This window comes from Melanotaenia boesemani, chromosome 23 (assembly GCF_017639745.1).
Source record: "Melanotaenia boesemani isolate fMelBoe1 chromosome 23, fMelBoe1.pri, whole genome shotgun sequence".
NCBI classification, from domain to species: Eukaryota; Metazoa; Chordata; class Actinopteri; order Atheriniformes; family Melanotaeniidae; genus Melanotaenia; species Melanotaenia boesemani.
Genome location: NC_055704.1, coordinates 13,924,666 through 13,946,311, shown reverse-complemented (window position 1 = coordinate 13,946,311; position 21,646 = coordinate 13,924,666). Strand labels below are relative to the sequence as shown.

At 38.2% G+C, this 21,646-nt stretch overlaps 2 protein-coding genes and 1 long non-coding RNA gene across 5 annotated transcripts; 1 reads left to right on the top strand and 2 right to left on the bottom strand.

Moving 5' to 3' along the window:
- Nucleotides 1-85: 85 nt before the first annotated feature.
- LOC121634869 lies at nucleotides 86-20,030 on the bottom strand. Its single transcript, XR_006009313.1, has 3 exons — nucleotides 20,021-20,030; nucleotides 17,078-17,100; nucleotides 86-293 (listed from the first exon to the last, which is right to left on the bottom strand). It is a non-coding gene; the product is annotated as an uncharacterized LOC121634869 (long non-coding RNA).
- On the bottom strand, nucleotides 361-10,004 carry optn (optineurin). Its single transcript, XM_041977825.1, has 13 exons — nucleotides 9,878-10,004; nucleotides 7,597-7,721; nucleotides 7,161-7,369; nucleotides 6,918-7,061; nucleotides 6,613-6,797; nucleotides 5,858-5,951; nucleotides 5,606-5,721; nucleotides 5,291-5,440; nucleotides 4,185-4,269; nucleotides 3,877-4,035; nucleotides 3,395-3,537; nucleotides 2,116-2,198; nucleotides 361-979 (listed from the first exon to the last, which is right to left on the bottom strand). Exons 2-13 carry the CDS (start codon nucleotides 7,715-7,717, stop codon nucleotides 867-869), a joined length of 1,602 nt encoding a protein of 533 aa, XP_041833759.1. The 5' UTR covers nucleotides 7,718-7,721; nucleotides 9,878-10,004; the 3' UTR covers nucleotides 361-866.
- Nucleotides 13,015-20,809, top strand: ccdc3a (coiled-coil domain containing 3a). 3 transcript variants are annotated; one of them, XM_041977827.1, is made up of 4 exons: nucleotides 13,015-13,084; nucleotides 13,209-13,798; nucleotides 13,959-14,136; nucleotides 20,158-20,809. In XM_041977827.1, the coding sequence occupies exons 2-4, from the start codon at nucleotides 13,392-13,394 to the stop codon at nucleotides 20,461-20,463; spliced, it is 891 nt and encodes a 296-aa protein (XP_041833761.1). In that variant the 5' UTR covers nucleotides 13,015-13,084; nucleotides 13,209-13,391; the 3' UTR covers nucleotides 20,464-20,809. The 3 variants fall into 3 exon arrangements, with proteins under 3 accessions (XP_041833761.1, XP_041833762.1, XP_041833760.1); XM_041977828.1 differs by having other exon boundaries at nucleotides 13,023-13,798; nucleotides 20,179-20,809; XM_041977826.1 differs by having other exon boundaries at nucleotides 13,023-13,798.
- Nucleotides 20,810-21,646: the final 837 nt, after the last annotated feature.

Below are 21,646 nucleotides of genomic sequence, written 5' to 3'. Positions count from 1 at the left end.
TGCACAAAATTGATGCTTTTATCAATGTTGGGTAAATGTTTTCAAATACAGCAACGTTCCACACCAGGACCAAGATCAGACAGAATTGTACACATCTTATTTTATTTTTCCACAGGAGTACATGACAGAATCAGAAAGCTTTCATAACCTACATAATATAGAAATGTAAGTAAGCCTCCTGAATGTTGACGACCACATAAAATATATCACCTTGTAATCACCAGACATCATCAGCAAGGTCTATATAAAATATTAAGTAAATCTTCATATTAAAGTGTCTACATGGTGATCCTCTTCACACTGACACGAAAAGTCAAATTATGAATTAAATTATCTTCAGAGGAAAAATATTATTTTCACTGAGGAAAAATATAAAAAGAATTTAATTTGAATTGGAAAAGGAAGTAATCAAGAAATATATAAAAAGATTTGAGAGCAAATTCAACCTGTAAAGGCTTCACTTTGGTTAGTTAAATAATGTGCACAAAAGGCAGACAGCAACTAAAATCTGATCAGAGGGTTTGTGTTGTGTCTGTTTTACTTTTTCAGATGTGTTTGCCCTGAAGAGTTTCAACCTCATCTTTTTAAATACATATATAACTACTGAGCATTTTAAAAATATACAACAAACTAGAACTGACAAACTCTGCACATGCTTCGCCGGACCTCAGACACCAAAGTCTTTATAAATCCGTTCAAAAGCAAAGTGTTTCCATCTTAGGATAAATAGGACGAAGCTTGTTTATGGTCTGTGGAGTGATGCGTCAGGGATCAGATTGAAGAGGTACGGGTTGAGGCAGAGGAAGACTCAGATTAAGGTGCTGATGCAGCTGCAGCTATTGTGGAAGCTTGTAGTGGATGGGGGTCTAGTTGATGCAATCCATGATGTGGATCTGCAGTGAGTCCAGGTCTGGCAGGATCTCATTGCACTTGGGACAGGCATGCTCAGGGATGCTCCCACGGTTTTGCCAGTCGGTACCTGCAAGTGACAATCACCATGAGTTTAATCTGCTTACTGATGCTCCAATTAAACTCTACGAGGTCTTTGAGATGAACTTTCTTCCACCCCTAACATTTATGTTTTTTAGGTCATACAAGTGGATAATGCTGGACCTCTAAATATTTTACATGTGGAATATCTCAAAGTAGCTTTGTAGGTAAGAACTACCTCTCTTAAAGACACACCCACAGGGATTTATCAGCAAATTCTGCTGCTTTCCACAATCCTGTTGAGCTTCTTATTCTCTCTGAATTTACTGCTTTGGTTTAAAGCTGATAACTTTTCATGATGGACATATTTCTGTTTTTATTTTGCTGGATCTGCTGGATGATTCATGCATTCTTACTATGCTCAGGCCTCCAGTCCTTGATGTTTGCTGATCCTAGTAGAAAGTGGAAGAGAATGCTTTAAAGGTTTTGTGAGGAAGCTTAAGTGTAACCAAATATCTCAAGCTAAAGCAAACCCTCATTGGTTATCTAGTCTTTTAGCAGTTTTTCTCTGCAGTGTCAGCTGCAGACAGCTTCATCGCTTATTAAGGGGTTTAATGTTTCATCCTCCAACATGACAGAAGTCGAAATCATTCACTGTATTATTATACTAACACCACCTGTGCAGAGCTATTGTCTCTTCATCTTGTGCTCGTTTTTGGCCAGACTAGACTCCAGATTAGCTACAATTACACAATTACACACATGTTTGTAGCTCAAGGCTTGAAGCTCTGAGCCGAAAACCTCTTTATAGCTTAGTATGTGGTCGCTGCACCTGAAACATGCCTACAATAAACTTCATGGCTGTAAACATCAACCAACCTACTCATTAAAAATTTGTGGAGGTTGAAATTAAAGTAATTTGTGACATTGTTTGGATCCCAAACTATAATAGAAACAAAAACAGCAAACTCATCATCTCATCCTGAGATTCCCTATAATGTTCATCCCTGTTCACTGTGTGAGAATATCGCCTAAAACAGACCAACGTAAACTAGGAAAAGCAGGAAGAGCAACTAAATTTTAAGTGTTTGTTATGGGGAAAAAAGAGTAAATCAATATGAAGGTCTGTTGATAAGGTAGCACAGTAGATTTGCACTTGACGGTTTATCGGAAAAGACACACTACCTCTTCCAACCAGAGAGGCTCCGGCTCCATGTGGATTTCCTCCTGGTGACCCATGTCTCCGCTGCATGTCGTTCAGTGAGCGCCTTGCAGAGAAAGAAGGATGAAAGGGAATCAGATAAGTCTAGACTTTTGCTCACTTCAGCTAAAGTGTGCTTCGTTTTCAATTTGTTTAGCAAGAACGAAAAAAAAAAGTAACGTGCAGTGTCATGAGAAGGCTGTGCTGCGAATGGTCACAAATCAGTAGAAGAAGTAGAAATCAGAAAGAAACCTTAAAAACAAGCCAGAAATGTACTTTTTCTTTCTGTTCTGCTTTCTGGAGGTCTTTGAAGACCGATCCAGTTCCACACAAAATAACCACAGATTTTTATGAAAATAAGTTCACAAGCTTAAAAATTATTATTAAAAATATTATATCTCTAATGCTGGGCTCACACCAAACGATTTTCACGATCGCAGACTATAGCGGAAGTCTTTAGGAAATCTTAGGAGTTTTACTGGAGTCACAGCGCGCTCCCGTCATCTCGGTCGTTAGGTGTGAGCTGGTAATCTGCGCTGTTTAACGTCAATCTTTCTCTAGTCTTGGATCTGCAACAGTATCAAACGTGTTTGATATTATTGCAAGTTGCAGGGACGAAACACGATCAACAACCAATAGATGAGCTCTGACAAAAGCAGAAACAAGAATTCCGACAGTCAGAACAACGGCAAAAATGGACGTTAAAAAAAAAAAGAAAGAAAAACAAACAAGAAGCGGTGATAAAACTTCGTCGGTGGACCGTACAGAAAGAGGAGCGGATGGTTATTAAGAAGTAAACGTCTGCTGTGGATCATTTATGTGTTACAGTATCATGATCTAACAAATGAGAGAAGAATAGAGACTCATTCATCCCTCCAGATTCTGATGAGTTGGTGTAACACCTGGTGGAGATGTAAAGCCACACTTAATAATGATGATGTGTAATTCCCTCCCGGAGTGAAATTCTCCACTTTTTTGCTTTACTGTGGGCAGATCAGCCCTGTTTGAGATCAACTGTCCAACATATCACAATAAAATGCTAAAAGAATCTAGTTGTAGTCTTGTAAATAGTGACCCCAAAAGATTCACAGTCTTTGTCAAATCTCAGTTTGAGACTTAAAACTCTAAACATTTGTGTTTAGATGTGCGCTGGTAGTTTTTTAGAGTCTTTTAAAAGTCTTCTGGTGTAAGCCCAGCTGAAGTCAGGAATGGCTGAAATGAACGGGTGTAAATGCAAATTCTGCCTCCTGTGTGTCTGCATACCGGCCCAGCGAGTCCAGCTCCTCCTGCAGCTGGGTGTTCTGCTTCTTCACATATTCCAGCTGAGCAGCCAGACGCTCCTTCTCCTCGTGGAGCTTCTCCCTCGCTGCTCGCTCTGCGTAGAAGTCTGAGGAGTAGACCTCTGCCTGTAGACAGTAAAAACACAGCGACACGATGGATACCCTCCATAGCAAAGTGTGTATGTCAGTAAACCTAAACCTAAAGAAAAATGATTAATAATTTAATACAGCTTTTTTTTATTAAACATTTTCATTTTATTTGGATTATAATTATGATGATACATCATTTCAATTCAGCTTATTTAAAAATTTTATAAAATGTTTGACATTTTAAATGATTAATTTCTATGTTCCTTTTTTTATTTGTTCTGTGTAAATTATTAACATACACAAAAAAAATCTCTCCAGTCAGAGCCACACTAAATATTAGTTCAGCACATTGATCTCACTTACACATCCACTCACCTGAGCCTGAAACACAGAGATGGTCTCCAGGTCCTGTTCTTTCATGAAAATCTCCTGCTTCATCCCATCGATCTTGGTCTGTTTAACAGCCAGTGCTTCTTCAGCAGCAGTCAGACGTTGCTGTAGCTCATCTACCACCTCCCTCTCCACCAACAGAGACTGCAGAACCACACGGAGTCATCAAACAGGTGAGAACTCCCCTTTAGTATATGTTTTTAATACTCTTATTACTAATTAGCTTTAGTGGAAACCAGCGTGATATTTTGCATAAGGTGAAGAAATGTCCTCATATTGCCATGTAAACATACCTCTTTCTTCTTCTTCTCCTCCTTAAGTTCATTGTAATCTTCAAACAGCTTGGTGTAGGCGTCCTTTAGTTGTGCCAAGTTGTTTCTGTAAGGAAGGAAAAAAGCTTATCAATGATTATATGCTTGTGCATACACATTATGACCCCTGCTTAATATTGACTAGCTCCTCCTTTTGCTGCCAGAACACCCCTGACCAATCAAACCAGACCTCTGAAGGGCCTCTGTGAATCAGACTTGTTTGTCCAGCATCTCACAGAGGCTTGATTGGACAGAGATCTAGAGAATTTGAGGCCTACTTTAACACAGCAAACTTGTTGTGTTCCCCAAACTATTCCTGAACCACTGTAGCAGTGATAATTAAACCACTGAAAGAGGCCACTGCTATCAGGAAATACTGTTTCCATTAATGGATGTAAAGCCACAATTTGTCCACCTGGTCAGATCCCTGGATCATACAAAGACACCCAATTCCCGGTCTGGTTGACAGGCTAAATAAATATTAATCCTTCATCCCAAAAAGAACAAAGACCAGTTTAACTGTAAAACAGAAGGTAAGGTCAAAGGAGGTTGGAGTTGGGCCTTTGTCAGGATAAAATATTGAAGTCGTTGCTACACACTTCCAGATAAATGGAAGCACTAAAGATTTTCCAGAAGCATCTCACTGACCCTACTGGCTTGTTATTTTCCATTACTGGAACCTGGTGTCACTCTTCCTCCGGTAAGAAAATCATATGGGCCTAAATGGATAAAAAAATATGGACCTTCTATTCATTTAAGGTCCTGATGACAATGGACTGGAGAGATCCCATGAGAGCTGCAGTTTTGCCATCACAATTTGACTCTTTTGAGAGTCACTTAAATCCTTACACTTGCTTATTCTTTTCCTCATTCTAAGACATCAACATGAACGCCTGGGTGTTTCTTCCTGTCTAGTACATCCCACTTCCAGCCAGCTGCCACTGTAAGGAGATGTTTTTCTTTTCATCTGTCAATGGCCCTGGACTGGTGTTGGTTTCACATGTTATTCTGACATTCTGACAAGTGTTGTTAAGATTCAGGATTGTCACATTATAAGTTGATGTTCTTGTATCCACGTGTCCTCTGACCTCTCCTCATCAGCCTTCCTTTGCTCCATCTGATTTTGAGCCTGCATGCTGCCCAGTTGCAGCTTCAGCCGGTCATTTTCCGACTGAACGGCCTGTTTCTCCACCAGCTGAGCCTTCAGAGTTGCAACGTCTTGTTCCACCTCCCGACATCTACATAGAAAGAAAAAAGAAAAAAGTACATGAAAATGTTAGAATATCAGATTAAAGAAAAAACAAAACTTGTTTTAGTCTAAATCTGTATGTTTCTTTTTCTACATATATATCATCTTCATCTATTTCTATGCAAAATATTTGTCTGTTTGTTTTTGTCCTAACCTGTCCTGCAGGTTTTTCTTCATGCCTTCTGCTTCATCCAGCTTGCTCTGCGCCTGCTGCAGCTCTTTGAAGAGCGTCATCATCTGAGATTTAAGATTTTCCACCTCAGACGCTGCCTGAAGGAATTAAACAATTACATGCAAACATTAAAACATAGGGAAAGAAACCAAACACATCAACTTCTCTAGTAATGTCTAATAAAACTAAAGCAATAGAAATTATGGCAGGGTCACAAATAATAAAAAAACCTACCTTCTCCTCCTTCCCAGAATCCTCTTTGGTCTCTGGCTGGGTTGTCTGTGTTGACTCCTCTACGCCACACTTTCTTTCCTCCAGCTCTGCAATCCTGTTTGACAAGGGAACAAATCTCATTAATAATACCAATTCACATAAATTAATTAAAAAAGAAACACCACAAATATAGACAAAGTAAAGACGACACTGGGATTTCTTTAAATACTAATATTTCTCAGATCACTTGACTTAAACATCCTCTCATATAGTGGTGAACTGGTCATTTAACGTAACACTACAGCAGTTATTAAAAGTCACATGTTCTTCAAAATGTGATATTTTAAAGGTTTTACAAGGAAAAAATTATTAAAGTAAATAAACAAATAAATAACATGTTACTGTATTAAAATGGTTTAAGGAAAATGGTGATTTAGCGCCATATAACTATTAAATGACAAACTAGTGTCGGCTATCAGGACAAGTTAGCTATGTGCTAGCAGGGGCTAGCATTCACTCTCTCCAAGTGGGTACTAGAGCTTTGAGGCCATGCACTCCATGTCCGGGTCCTAATAGCATCTAGCACCTGTTTGCTTAAGCAGAGCCAGTAGCTTCGAATTTCACCTATTTCCAACAGAGCATTCAAAGTAGCTCTACAGCAACCAGTAGCTGGTACAGAAATCTCCCAGTCATCACACTGATGACTGATACACATGTTAACAAGGTTAAAACCTTTATTTTTATAAGCAAAAAATAAGTTTAGGACTGTCTTCTACCTGGCATTACAGGCCCCCAGCTCAGTCTGCAACTGCTCGCATCGCAGTGTCTCGTTCCTCAGGGACTGCAGCAGCTGACTGACCGTCACCTCCTTGCAGTCCAGCCGAGACGCCGTCATGCTCAGATCAGGACGTCTGCTGTGCTCTGCACCGCATGCCTCGTTCAAACCATCGACACCGCCATCCTGAGAGGAAAAGCCCTGTTTTAGGTCTCATCTGAATCCGAGAATCAGAGAACTGAAAATCTGATCTGAAAATCTGCTGCTCCGGTTATCCCTCTCTATAATATTCATGGATATCCTCACCGACACCTTGATGATCTCAATAAACGAGTCATCTTGGGAGTCCTGCTCAGCCTTCAGCTGCAGCTCAGAGTTCAAAGCCACCAGGTCGTTCTTCTCTGCCTGCAGGCGGGCAACCTGGGCACGCAGGGCATCCAGCTCTGCACTCTGGTGGGATGATGCCATTACATGCAGAAAAAGCATCAGTTCAGTTCCAGAACAACTTGAAAGAGGCTGTAAGCATTTCAGTCAGGGAAAGACCCTCACCTGGTATCCACCTGGAGCTCCTCCTGTCCTCCCCACCTCCTCTAGCCTCTTGCTCAGATCCTGGTTTTGGATTGTAATTGTCTCCATTTGGCCTCTAGCTTCCTCAAGCCGACGCTCTAGGAAGTCCCGCTCCTGCTGCTGCTTCTCCCTCCATGCAGCCAGACCCTCGAAACGCTCCTTCATCATCAGGTTGGTCTGACGCAGTGCCTCTGGGACACAGAGTTTGATACATACATAAGCTAATAACACCTTTGCATCCATCCTATTATAGGTGCTCTGCCTCTCCTTGGCTTATAACTCTCAAACATGAGCCCATAGAATCCCATTCTTCTCTTTTATCTGAGGCACTTTAACTAGACCTGACAGGACACATCCGTTACTGGGAGCTGCAGACGTGTTTCTTCTTCATCCTGATAATCCACCAAACTCCTCTTACCTTTAAGGTCTCTGTTTTCTTGAATGAGAATGTTCATCTGCTGCAGAGTTTCCTCCAGCGTGCCCGACTGACTGGAAGAGCGAGAGACGTCGCCGTTCATCATGGGGCTTCCAGATGCCATGATGCTGGGAGAATTAATGAGGATCAATGAGGATTACATACGTTTAATCATTTTAAGTGTAGAAATTCTGATGTTTTATGTTGTATATGTTTTAGGGATTTCCATCCCTGTTAAGTGTCTTTAGCTTTTTTGGAGCTGACTGGTCAATTCGCTTTCCTGATTTTTCTCATTTTAAATGCACGATGTGCATGGCACTGAGAAATCAGTCAGTAAATCCTTAATTCACACAGAGCCTCTGCTGGCAAGTATTTAGTGTTAAAGTTATTAGACTGGGTCAGTACATGTTGAAAGCAACTAAAAGTACCTCAGTTCCTCTGTTTTATTATTTGCTATATTTGTTTTTATTTCCAAAAATAGACAAATGGAGCACTTTATCTAAAATAAAAAATAACAACAGCAACTTAGAAGAGTTTACCAGGTCTTCCTGAACCATTTGACACATAGTAAACAGCCCCAGAACAGAACCTGAACCTGAACCAAACATGCCTCTGTGCAAGTGGCGCCTGCTCAGCTAGTTGAGCTACCTGACATATTTATAAGTGATACAACAAAATACTCTGAATATTATTCTGTCCCACTTTGTTTTTACTTACTGTTAATAGGAAAGGAAGCTTTCCTTCACAGAAGAAGCTCTTGATGACGTACTGCAATGATGTTACCATGGTTATGATTTCCCAGCTTTTGGTTTGCAGTAAACATAGAAGCTTGTCATGTACCTAATCAAATGTAAACTATGGCCCTACCCAAAAGTCTGAATCAAATCATTTCCCCTCATAACCTACAGCCACAGTCACTATATGTTTTTCAAGTTTAACATTATTTTTTGAATCAGCAATTCAAATCCTAAAAAACCACAATTACAATTTCAAATACAATAAAACTAAATCATGTTTAAGTCTTTGCACTAAACAGCATTAAAGTAACTGCTTTCTTCAGCTTGATGCTTGAATTGTTTTTTTTATCAGATTAGGAAATGTCAAAGATTAATTTCCCTCTAAAGTTATATTGATTTTTTTTTCTTTGGATGTCGGTCTAAAAGAAGAGCATCAATACAGTTAAGGCCTGGACTCTGTGCTGGCCAATCCATGTGTCTAAATCATGTATCATGTTCATAACGTGGTCATAACGTTGCTGAACCCACATCCGACCAACAGGGGCAACCACAGATCATTTCATTCGTTAAATCCACAATGCAGAAAAAAGTGGCATCAGACCTATAACTTTGCCAACATTCAAGTTCTCACTCTAAAAGCCACACCCATGAACCCATCACCCCAAACCAAAATTATAACCAGGGGAAATTGATTTGGGTAGATTTGGATTTAACTGATCAAACCACAGGTTGCAACCAGAAGTTCTGCCAGGTTTGTCCAATCAGAGTACACTGAGCCTTTCAAGAGCTAAAATGAAGCGTTTCAGACATAAATAAGAGAGGTTAATCATTAAGAATGAGAATCACAGATATCTTCTAGTAAACATATGTATTGTAAACACAATATATGACATCTCACGTGGCCAAACGTGATCAACTCAACACCTAACTTGTGTTTTGGTTGTATATTTGATAATTGTTAAATATTTAAGAGGATAATTAAATACTAAATCAAAACATCTGACATTCATGATTAAATGCATCTCCTTCTGAGCGGCCTTGAATGGTCATTAAAGTATAAATACATAAACATGCTGATATCACTCAGTGACTCAGGGATTCAGCAGTAAAGGAGCAGGAATGATGGCATCAGCTGATCTCCAGTTAATATAACAAAAAGCAGGGCTGTGTCCATTTATTCACTTGGTGACTTAGTAAATAACTACATAACCCAAGTAATTCAATACATTTTCAGTCTTAAACGCCGATAAATTACATCTGTTTCTCACAGTTTGACCCAACTGTAAACACTAAAGACATGTAATACCAATGTAGCACCAAGACACGATATTAAATTAGAATGTTATCCAAATATTATTATGTTTTTCTGTTCGCATGATTATACTTTCACTTTCCTCATGCGGGCCCAATCTGCGCGTGACTCTGGATTAAAAACTGAAAAGTTATCAGTAATTTTGGAAAAACGCGTATGTGTTTTAAGCTGAGCCAAACTGCGTCACACCAGACGGTAAACAAGTTTTTAAAAAAGTTTAAAGGTTTTCACTCACCTACTGAGAAGTGCCGAGACAAACACAGCCCGGTTGTTCCCTCTGGTAATGAACAGAAACACTGTGATGGAAAGCAAAATAAGTCGATAAGGCTTCAGCTTCTGACTCTAGTTTGCGGAAGTGTAAAGAAACAATCAGGATGAGAGGAAAAAACTTCCGGTTTAAGCTTTCAAGATAAAGCTCAAATTTCTCTATTTGATTTTTTTAAAGTTAAATTCCAGGATACTAAAAAAGCATGGTATCCAATATAGGTTGAGTCAAGACATCTGAATGGAGATAATGGGAGATTTCACTTAAGTAGTCTGAGAAACCACTGATGTTTTAGAGCAGGGGTTACCAAATCCAGTCCTCGAGGGCCACAATCCTGCATGTCTATGTCAGATGTGTTGGAGCAGGAATACATTGAAACTCTGCAGGACAGCTGCCCTTGAGAACCGACTTTGTACACCCCTGTTTTAGAGTCTCCAACTATCAGTAATTTAATTCTAATTATTGAGAGTCTTGACTCACCCGAGGTCTTGTTAGTGACCATTGTCAATAGTTTCACTTAAAACGAAATGTAAATAATTGTTATTAATCTTCTTGGGATGGCTGAAAGGTCTATGCTTTAGGTGAGGGAGAGTTGATATCTCTATCAACCTCTGCTTTGACTTAATTGAGGGACTTTTTACTCCCCGCTCAAGCCATTTGTCTTCTCTGTCCAAGACTTTAACATTGTGGTCCTCAAAAGTGTGTCTTTAATCAACAAGATAATGGGGGAAACACAAAAACAAACAAACAAAAAAAAAAAAAAAAAAAAAAAAAAAAAACCTGAGTCCTGGCCTAATTAGTTGACTCTCTTGTATTGAGCTGTCCATTTTGTAAAGTGATTGGTTTCCTCAATGTAGAAGCCAATGCAGTCATCACTGCTTGAACATGATTGCTTTTTTGAGTGTGGAGTCGGGTCCTTGGGATGAACCAGTTTCTGTTTGATGGTGTGGCTGCATTTGAAAAATAGTTATTACTTTTTCGCTTTCCTGTAGCAATTTTTTATTGAGAACTTTGTTGAATCTTCTCTAGGTAATAATTAACTAATTATTACAACTGAATTGGTCATCTAGTTAAAAAGAAAAAGAAACATGCTATTTTATATATATATATATATATATATATATATATATATATATATATATATATATATATATATATATATATAAAATATATATAGTTAAAAAGAAAAAGAAACATGCTATTTTATATATATATATATATATATATATATATATATATATATATATATATAAAATAACAACTGTTATGATGATCCCCCGTCATTTGGTTTTAATCACTGCATTATATTTCGAAGGCTAGTTTAGATAACTTCCGGTCAGTGCCGCGCTCATTATCACTAACTCGATGCAACAGTGACTTGGGAGGATTACACACTGGTTTCCGTTTCCCTAAAGTGACGTCAGCAACCATGTAATAGATCTAACTACATGCAAATGCTGCGTATTAATCATAAACATGTGTTGACAGTTTAATCTTATGTTTTATAGATCAGCGAAAGCCTAACAGATGGCGGCGGGGGCAGACGTCAGCTGACCGCGGGAATTCCCTGAAGGAGTCACCTTTCACCTTGCTATGAAAGTCCGGAGATCCCCTAATTAGACTGAGAGCAAAGTTCGAATAAGTTAAATTAACTATCTTATACATTATATAACCTATTATACATTACACTGTACAGTTTTACTTTATTTTACTTTATCTTATTTTACTTTATTTAATCTTATTTACTATATGCCGTATTTTGTCTTATTTTTTATGACTGTTGCAATTATCCAATTTATTATATTTTATTCTGTTTTTCTACTAACTGGAGGGCTTTGTAATTTCGTTGCACTTGTTGCATATATTCTATTCTATTCTATTTATATTCTATTCTATTCTAAATAAATAAGTGGATTAATCAAATATCTGAGACTACTATATAAAAACACCAGTTAATATATGAGATTATATATGAGATAATATATACTGTAAAGCAGACGATCTGCCAGTTTCATGTAATTTTATACCAATCCGTATAATTTTAGTAGATATTCAGTTTATTGTGTTTTCTGCACCTTATGGTCATTTCTTCCATGAAAATGAATAACTACTATTTATAATAATCTCCACTAGATGGCAGTGTGGTCTGCTATTTCTAGTTTAACCTTAAAAAGGACTGGATGTAAAGTCCCAAAAGATTACAGCATCTGAGACAAAGCAAATAACTGCAAATGGCTCAATAACCAAGGGCATCATCCAACATTTATATCCACTGGCCTATCTTCTGAGATATACAACGAGCCACTACTCTAGTCAGACTATATGGTTATGGAATCCATGGGGAATCTTTTTTGTCCGCTTAAATCTTGGACAAACACCCCTCAAGAGCCCAAAATCAGCCGAGTAACCACACTTACAGATGTTGTCACCCAGGAGAGCTACTCAGTTCTTCAAAAATGCTTTTGATGTGGATCTAGAATAAAATTAAATCATGTCAAAATCCTCTGTAATGCCCCCAGCACATTTAAAGCTAATCTGTATTGTCATATTCTATAGAAACACTTTGCAACCCAGGCTTAAGTCTACTAGACAGACCTGTAGCACAAAATCCCCTTTAGTGCAGTCTTATAGATCATGATCCACCTAAAAGAACTATGAAATCCTTTAGATACAAAATTAATTCAAGGTCAGACTCATAGACTTTTGCACTCTTGTCCAGTAAGCATGAAAACTCCTCAAACTCTGCTTTTAAATCTTTAGACTCATAGAAACTCATCTCCGACCCTTTCAAGGCATTCAAAAGATAAAACTTCCCCAAGAAAACCCTAAACCACTTGTAATATGCTCTTCCACCCAACTGATGATGCCTTTGTAATGCTCCTGAATAGGCTCACTTCATTTGAAAGTGATGATTCTTCATATCAAAGGATACCAATAACATCAGATATTTCAAATTCAATATTTATTTATTTATTTACTTTTAAACCAGTCACCACGTTTAAATGAGGGGGGAAGGAGCTGTCCACATGGAAACTTAAAATACCTGAGCTACCCATCAGTCCATGAATGCAGCACACTCATCGGCGCAGCCTCTCACTTCTGCAGCAGAGGAGAGTGTAACAGGTTGGAGACAAAGTTTCTGCTCAATGAACGGAAGCCTGTATATTGTGTGAAAAGGTGTGCTAATATATAACTATCTGACTTCAAGAAAAAAATTGGATAATGGACAGAAATTGCGGTTAATTTGGAACATTTATCTGGCAGATTTACGGTGTTTTCTTCTTCTTTTCTTTTCTTTTAGAAACTCGACAGCATCCTCCAGGGTTACTTTTTAAGAGATTTGTTTGCATGCTTTGTTCGCTTGAGGCGACTTTGCATACCTTATACATAGAAGAAAATACGAAAATAGAAAAAAGGAAGTTCATGTGCATCACAGAGAAGTCTACAAATAATAAACCAGTAAGGATTTTTCGAACTTTCCGGAATGTTTTCCACAGTTTTCCTTCTTGCAACGCTCGGCGTTTTTGCGCATTTGGATACTTTTACGCACGGTTGTCAGCTCCCCTCCGAGTGGCGGCCGCTCAGCGAGAGCTGCCGTGCAGAGTTGGCGGAGATAATCGTGTACGCCAAGGTCCTGGCGATCCACCGGGAACCCCTAGGTGTTGGAACGGGCAGCCTGTACAACTCGCTGCCCTTCGGGTTCGGGTATGGCTATGAGGGCGCAGAGGAAGGGCTGCTCTATTCGGCAGAGGTGGAGCTGCTGTGCGATCAAGCCTGGGGCAGCATGCTGGAGGTACCCTCTGGATCCAGGCTCAACCTGACCGGGCTGGGATATTTGTCCTGTCATTCCCATACCGTGATGGAGAACTATTCCTATTTCTTTTTTCTCAGGTGAGATGCCATGGATTTACACATTTGAGCACAGTCTAATCATATTTGTAGATTTAGATTTTTACTTGCAAAAACTATTATATCGGACGCATTTCTGACGTTCAAGTTGCAATATTTCGATATCTGATCACTTTAATCCTGTTTAACTCCTCCTCCTCAGGATGGATGAAAACTACAGCATCCTTCCTCACAGTGTCAACTTCCAAGATGCCATCTTCCCTGACACACCGGAAAACAGGCGCACTTTCTCCAGCCTCTTCCAGTTTTCCAACTGCACCCAGGGTAGCCAACCGTTCCACACATTCAGCCCCGAGTGGGACATCCAGGAAGACAACAGGGTGAGCGAAAACTTGAAAAGAAAACTTAATTTCTGGGAGAGAGAGAAAGGGTTCAAAATGTCTCCTGCTTCTGTAGGTCAGCCCTTTTTGTTTGCTTTTAAAGACATAAACAAACCTGACACCATCTTGTTACCATGGAGATAGCAGTAGGAGGCAAGGATCTGCAAGTGGAGGGACATGCAGACAAAGTACGGGGTATTTTAGTTTATATAAATGACTTTTAGGTGATTACTGAGTACATTGTGTGAGCATGATAAGATCTTGGCTGTGTGCATGACAGCATGGTGCTAGAGGATAATTATTTCTGCTGATCATCACCACATTCCTTTCAGCAGAGTCACAACTCAGCCCGGGATTAGTGTACACCACACACACACACACACACACACACACACACACACACACACACACACACACACACACACACACACACACACACACACACACACACACAATCTCATTGACCTGTAGAAAACTAAATACAAGAAAGCAGCACACACATACACAAATTGATTGTAATCTCAGCCTTCCCAGTATTGTTCCAGTGTGATCACATTCCGGCTGGTTGAGGATCAAAGCAACTGCTGATTGGCCGAGGTCCGTCCGTCCGTTTGTCCTCAGGCATACAGGACTCTGACCTTTTCTGGATCAAAGATCAAATAGCAGAGATCCAAAGCTTTGACATGCAGCAGGTTTTTAGTGTGCCAGTGTGCAAATCCAACCAGTTTCAGTTTTAAACACCTCACCTTGATGACCTGGGATCAGTGATTTTCACTCCGACAGTCGTTATCACACCTCCTCTTGCAGATATGAGCCACTCACACTCAAGACAAGACAGAACATGGTGGATGGAGATGGAGATACACTTGTCTCCACTCTCGCTGGATGCTGATCAGATTCCATGTTACACACATAAATTTCTCACTATGAACATTTGTAGGTCACATCCACGGATTTTAACTGAATTTATTTGCTCTGTATCTTCACATCTGATTGCTTCAAATTAAATAAATCTTTCTCCACTCAATCAAGACTTTTCTCAGATTTGTGTCTAATGAGAAAGACTTGATTCATTTTTGATGAATAACTTGTTTTTGTCAAATTTAAACCTTCTTTTTTCTAATTTGGATTTGGCTTGAATACACACTTTAACTGAGTTTGACTTTGTCCTGAATAACAACTTACTGGACTTGGAGCCCAATGCATTTTTTATTGACTGGGTAAGTTAACTTAAAAGAGACCTTAACTGTTCTGAGTTTGATCAGGTCTCCTAATTTTAGTGTGTTTGCTTTTCGAAATAGTGTGTGTGTTTGTTTCCTAGAACCCACATTAACTTTTCTGACGACTTTCTTTTGTAGTAAATATAATGGTTGTAAGTTGCTTTTTTAAGTATTATCCAGGACTTCCTCACCATAACGCAGATATGGTAATATCAGAGATGAATACAAAAGGAAACAAGATTTGTAATTAAGTTTAGCTTCAGAATGAACAGAAGAGTTGTAGTTTGGGTAAAATGTGTCCAATATTTTATTAAAAAACTGGCAGAATTAGTGTCAATGTTCACTTCTAATGGAATAACCTAAGAAGGAACAATAAAAATCAATAATAATAAAAAAATATTTGTACCACTTCCTTTTTTTAATATGTACTGGCATAAAATCTTAGGAAGGAAAGAGGCTGTATTTTCATTTGCATGTAACTTTATGTACCATTTATGTGTACTATAGTCACTTAGATTACTAAGGAGGGGAAAAAAAGTCTCAAAATTTTTCTTAATAATGTTCTTACTTGCCTCTCTTGATTTTTAATTGTTGCAAACCTAGATTGTTCTTGTCTAAATTGTCTGAAGACTGGATCATTTAGATTTAAGTCAACCAAAATGACTACAAGCACTCAAATCTCCTGAATGACCCTGGATATTTCCCCATCAGGATATCTGAATATCAGCATCATCAGCAGGCGTTGCATAATGCTTCATCTTTTAGCTGACCTGCACTGCTTATAGCATTTGTAGAATTCGTTCTGGCTAATATATATATATATATATATATATAAAAAATTTATATATTTTTACCCCTTATTTTTCCCTACAGTTTCAAATGCACAGTTATTTTGAAAAAGGTTCACAAGATGCAATAATGCACTGACTTCCTTTCCGGTATAAAAGGTCAAAGGTCAGCCACTCATGAGTGAGTGCTCCTTTTGAGAACGAGCACTCACATGCACAGACCGCATCCCTCAGGCAATACAAGACAAAACAGATGTTTAGCTGTAGGTATTTCCGAATGAGAACAAAATTAATAGTTCCAATTATTTTTCATTCTATCCATACAGTAACAATTATAAACATCTTATTTTTTATTTCACTATCCAGAGTTCATTCCCCTTCTCGGAACGTTGTGTGCTTTGATGTTTCAGCATATTATCTGAGGAGGTTTGTTTTTTTTTTTTAGCTTTGTGGGAACCAAATGCCTCAACAGAAACACAGACAAGAAACTTGCACCCTTACAATTTTCTGCCAAAACCTTTAATTAGCTCAAACCTTTAAGTCTCAACTGATTAGTAGCTGTTGAATTTGCTTTTACTATAGTCAGAAACCCAGCACAAAAAATAAAGAAATTTGTGTTTGGTCAAAATTTCTTTGTTGTAGCAATGTTTCTAGCTGATAAATCTTATATATGTGTGCGTGTGTGTATGTGTGTGTGTGTGTGTGTGGGTATGTCACAGCACCATGCAGTCAAATTCCAAAAATACTTCTGTTTATATGCATGTTAATGATTTAACTGTAACCACAGTGAGAGAATACTCCAGTTTTTACTGTCATGTAAACACATTTAAAAGTTTTCTGACACTCATTAACATTTTATGTGGCGGCTCAGAGGGCAGTCTGCACAGTTTGCTTGTTTCACTCAGTTGTAAATTGTTGGCGCTTTGGAAGAACATATTGTCAAACTGTGTTTGTGTCTGTCATGAAAAACGTGCAGAGACAGAGGAGAAAAGCCTCCCTGCTGCTCCACTTTTTTTCTTTTTTTTTTCTTCCTCTCCTCATTTCCCCTTTGTTCTTTTTTTATCTCTTCATCTCTCACAGTCTTTTCTGACCTCCCCTCTGTTTGCAGACAGAAACCAAGTAAAACCCTCTAGAAGTGAGGAGAATAACCCAGGCTTCCCCTTGACGTCAGTAATAAAGATACTAAATTCGCTGAGAGTTTATGTGTGTGTTTGTGGGTTAAAGGGATGTCTGTCCAATTTCGATGGAAAGCTAGAAAAAAAAAACAAGTCTCCACCTTATTAAGCTAAATGTGGGGGAAGCAGATCAACATGAGCAGTTATATGGAGTTTTGTTTCTAGCAATCTGAATAATAAAGGGAATAATACAGTGTTTTCCATTTAAAATAATTTAGGTCAGATTTAGGTTTCCATCTGTCTCATTAGCAACAAAAATGCTCCACCGTGATCACCAATTAGCCACCAGCTGTTTTCTCTGCTGTGGTTGTTTACAGTTATTTTTCTTTTAATCACAATTATTCAAAATTAAACTACGAAACACAAATCATGAAAACAATAGGTTTTTCCTTTTAGAGACATTGTTAATTTATTGATTTCAGGAATAAAGAATTGATGCTTCTTATGTGTCTGTTATGTGCTAACTATAGAGCTAATAAGCTAGGAATGGATTAGTTTAGCAAACTTTGGCATAACCCACTGTTTACACTTAATTCTGTCAACAGATTAAACGTAAAAGACATAAAGTAGTCATTTATGAGACATGCGGGTGTAAAATATTTGTGGACTTGGAAGAGAGTCCAAAAATATTAGTTGTTTTCAGATTTTAGGCCAAGCAAACAAAATGTCCTCTCTTTTAGCTTTGTGCAGCACATACATACACAGTAATGGCTATCTTCTCAGAAAGTATTACACTATAAGTAAGAGACAACACCTGATAATTAAGTGTAATACTGTATTTACTTCTTTAAAAATCAAATATAGGTTTGTTTTGGGTCCTTTAGCTCCAAATACTGCAATATGTTTAGCTGTTAACTGTCATATCTGCTGTTTTGTGGGACAGTGGGTTTACCAGCACTGTTTTAGCTAATGTAACTATTCTGCCTTACAGCTGAGGGCAACTGTGGGATTTTAGGTCATGGTATGTAAAATGGTTTAAAAACATTAATAGATTTTAAATTTGACCTAGTTTTGGACATCAGTGACTGCCCAACTTTCAGTGTCATGTCAGTGTCTTCAAAAGTTTTACTTCACTTTAATTTGAGGACATTTCATACACGTGCATGTCTTTACTTGTTCTTTAAATGCTGTTTATACAGATGACACTTAACAGCAGGCAGGTAACACCCGGATGTTTTGACAGGTGGTGTATGTTTTGTATGTGCATTTGTGTGTTTAAGACATCCCACTGAGTGCTTTCCTATGAGCATAAGAATGAAAAAAAAAACAACTAAAGGAAAATATTTTATAATCTGGCTTTGATTTTTAGCAAAAGTAAAGAAACAGACCAATAGTCAAGACATATTTCTCATCTTTCTATTGTGGATAATATGTATGGTTTTATTTTGATATGTCCAGTATTTTAATAACCACATTGTATGACTACTCCACAATTACACAGCCTTACTTGAGATATAGCTTAGTGAAATCTAGATTTTATTTTAGTAAACTATTTTTAAATTTGGATTGTATATTGATTATGAAAATAATTAACTGTATGCAAACAGATAAAAACATAAGTTAAAGTGCATTACTTGTTAAACGTTCAGTTAAATTATATTAATATATAGATGACTGTTTGTGTCAATAATCTCACCTGGTGGTGGCTGCTAATTAAAATTTTATACCTCAGTTGGTGGAAAACTAACACTTAAATCTGTAGCTAAATGTGACAATAGATAATTGTCACTTAGGGAATCTTACTCATTGATGTGAGCATTTCTGACGTTTCTAAAAATACACTTTTAGCTGTAACGCAGTCACACAAACAATTTGACCAACTTGTTATGTTAAATATAGAGTTAATATTGCTGGAAGTTGATTTTGGTAAATGAGCATTAAGAGTGAAAAAGCTAAACCAGCTAATCTTGTCATGAATTTAATTTCAGACATGTATTTGTGAACAAATTAAACAGGAATAATGAAAATAATAATGACGCAGTAAGTGAATTTTGCAAGTATTCATAGTAAAATATATTTTGACTCTCTTGCTAACTATTCCCTATGACATGCATTTATACAACAAGTTACTCTAAATCAGGGGTGCCCAAAATTTGGTTCTCAAGGGCCACAATCCTGCAGGTTTTTGATGTGTCCCTGCTCTAAAACCACCTGACTCAAATTGATAAGTCATTGTGCAAAATGTAATAGGCTGTTAGATCTTTTTCATTTGATTCAGGTGTGTTGAAGCAGGAAACATTGGAAAATCTGCAGGACGGCGGCCCTCGAGGACCGGATTTGGGCACCCCTGCTCTAAACTGAGGAGTTACTAGAACCATTGTCCCCATTAACCCTGTCAGCTCAGGTTAGCTCGGGTCTACCAATGAGATAGAAAATTATGACCTGTACAATATTAAAGTATGTTACCTGAACATCACAAAGTGATGGGAAGTCTATGAGGTTGCACATTTTTTTTTATACAGACACCCATGCACATACATGTGAACACAAAGAAATCACATACATGGTTCTTTTGAACTGGCAGCAGGGAGTCTGCAGAGAGACATATAAATAATGAGGGTAAAGACTCTTCATTCCTTTTAAGTATTTTAGATTTATTAATGGTAAAACAACATCAACAGCAAGACAGAATAACAGCACCATGGAGATCAAAAGACAAGCACTTTTCTTTTAATTTTCCAAGAGGCTTTGGGAAGATCACATCACCAGTGCTCCCACACTACATAACCATTTGATGGGATGACAGCTAGTAATTTACAATGGTTTGGTTAGCCTGTTAAGAAAACAAGCTTCCTGTATGCTAACTTAATCCATCACTTTCCTTCTTCTTCCCCCCAGCTGCTGTGCTCCTCTGTGCAGATGGCGCTATTCGATGAGGAAGAGCGTGGTCGGAAGTTGCAGGATCGCCTGGCTGCTGCGGAGAGGAGGAATCGCCAGCTAAAGGAGCGTGTTCGCAAGGTGAAACGCTCCCTGAGAAATGCCCGCAAAGCTGCACGCAAGGCAGAGCAGGAAGCACAAGAGTTACAAGAAAAACTGAAGGCTGCTGAGAGGAGGTTGGGGCTTCACCTCAATGCCATAACGCAGGAGGAGCCTCCACTTGGGGGTTACACAAGTGCAGCGATACGGCAGAGGATTCAGCTTTAACTCTTATCACCTGCTTGCAACTCCCATCTATGAACTAAAAACTGATTGTGGAGAGACTGCTGGGCAGTCTTCATGCAAAGGACGATCAGATGCAATGTATTAAGCAAACTTTTAAAGTATCAACTCTCATTTTTATGTAAATAAACTATGTAAGCCTAATTTCTATAAGACACTGACAATAAATGTAATTCTTTGTCATCTGTGAAAAGAAGGAAAGTTTACTGATAGATAATCAAATGCTTTTACCTTCCAGATTTTTCTGTCTTGCAGACGGAGAAGTACTTCACATACCTCATTCAGGCCGTAATGTAGTGTACAAAAATATCATAGACAGTAACAGCAAAGGCTTGAGTCCACATTTTTCTAGTTGCTTTTCAACTCCCAAAAATAAAACAATCTTAGAATTCTCAATATAAACGAACACAGCCAGATCAAACATCAATAAGACATGATATATTTTATTTTTAAAACTTTTTGAATATGATATCTTAGAAAAAGTGTATTTGACTGAGAGGTCTCACATGTTTTAGGAGGTTCATATTTAATCTTGCACAGAATATTTTTCTATGAATATTTTTCTGCATGCTAAATTTTATTTGGATGAACATCAGTGTGGACGTGACAGTGTTTTGAAGAAGATTATTAGGATCTGGGTCACTGGAGTACAAAAAAATAAATAGTGACTCACAGAGTGGGTTGTTATCACACAAAGAGTGTGAAGAAAGGTTAAGGTCAGAGGAGACACTGTAGTATGTGTACATGTATTGTGTTTGGGTACAGAAAGAAGTGTGGGTGTGTGTGTGTTTGTGTCTGGTCCATCAAGTGACTGGAATGTGTTTGTGTGGGGAGCAGTGTCTGAACAGCAGGATGTCTCTGAAATATTCCTCTGATTCAGGCTGGAAAACTCTGGAGGAAGGCAAGTGGTCATCACATAACAAGACCTTACTGAATGAAAGGACAACGAATCACCGAAGCACCTCAGGATCTAGACAGCAGATTTGATCATCAAAAACTGGTTTGCAATATCTGATGAAGATTTTATAAGAAGCTGCAGTCATGATTCAGCTGTATAACATGATGACATTTAAAGATAAAATAAATTAACTGGAGATAATAGTCATAAAAAAATGTGTGAATCCCTTAGAAATTACTATCTGAAGTATCAAACAATTCAAACAGTTGA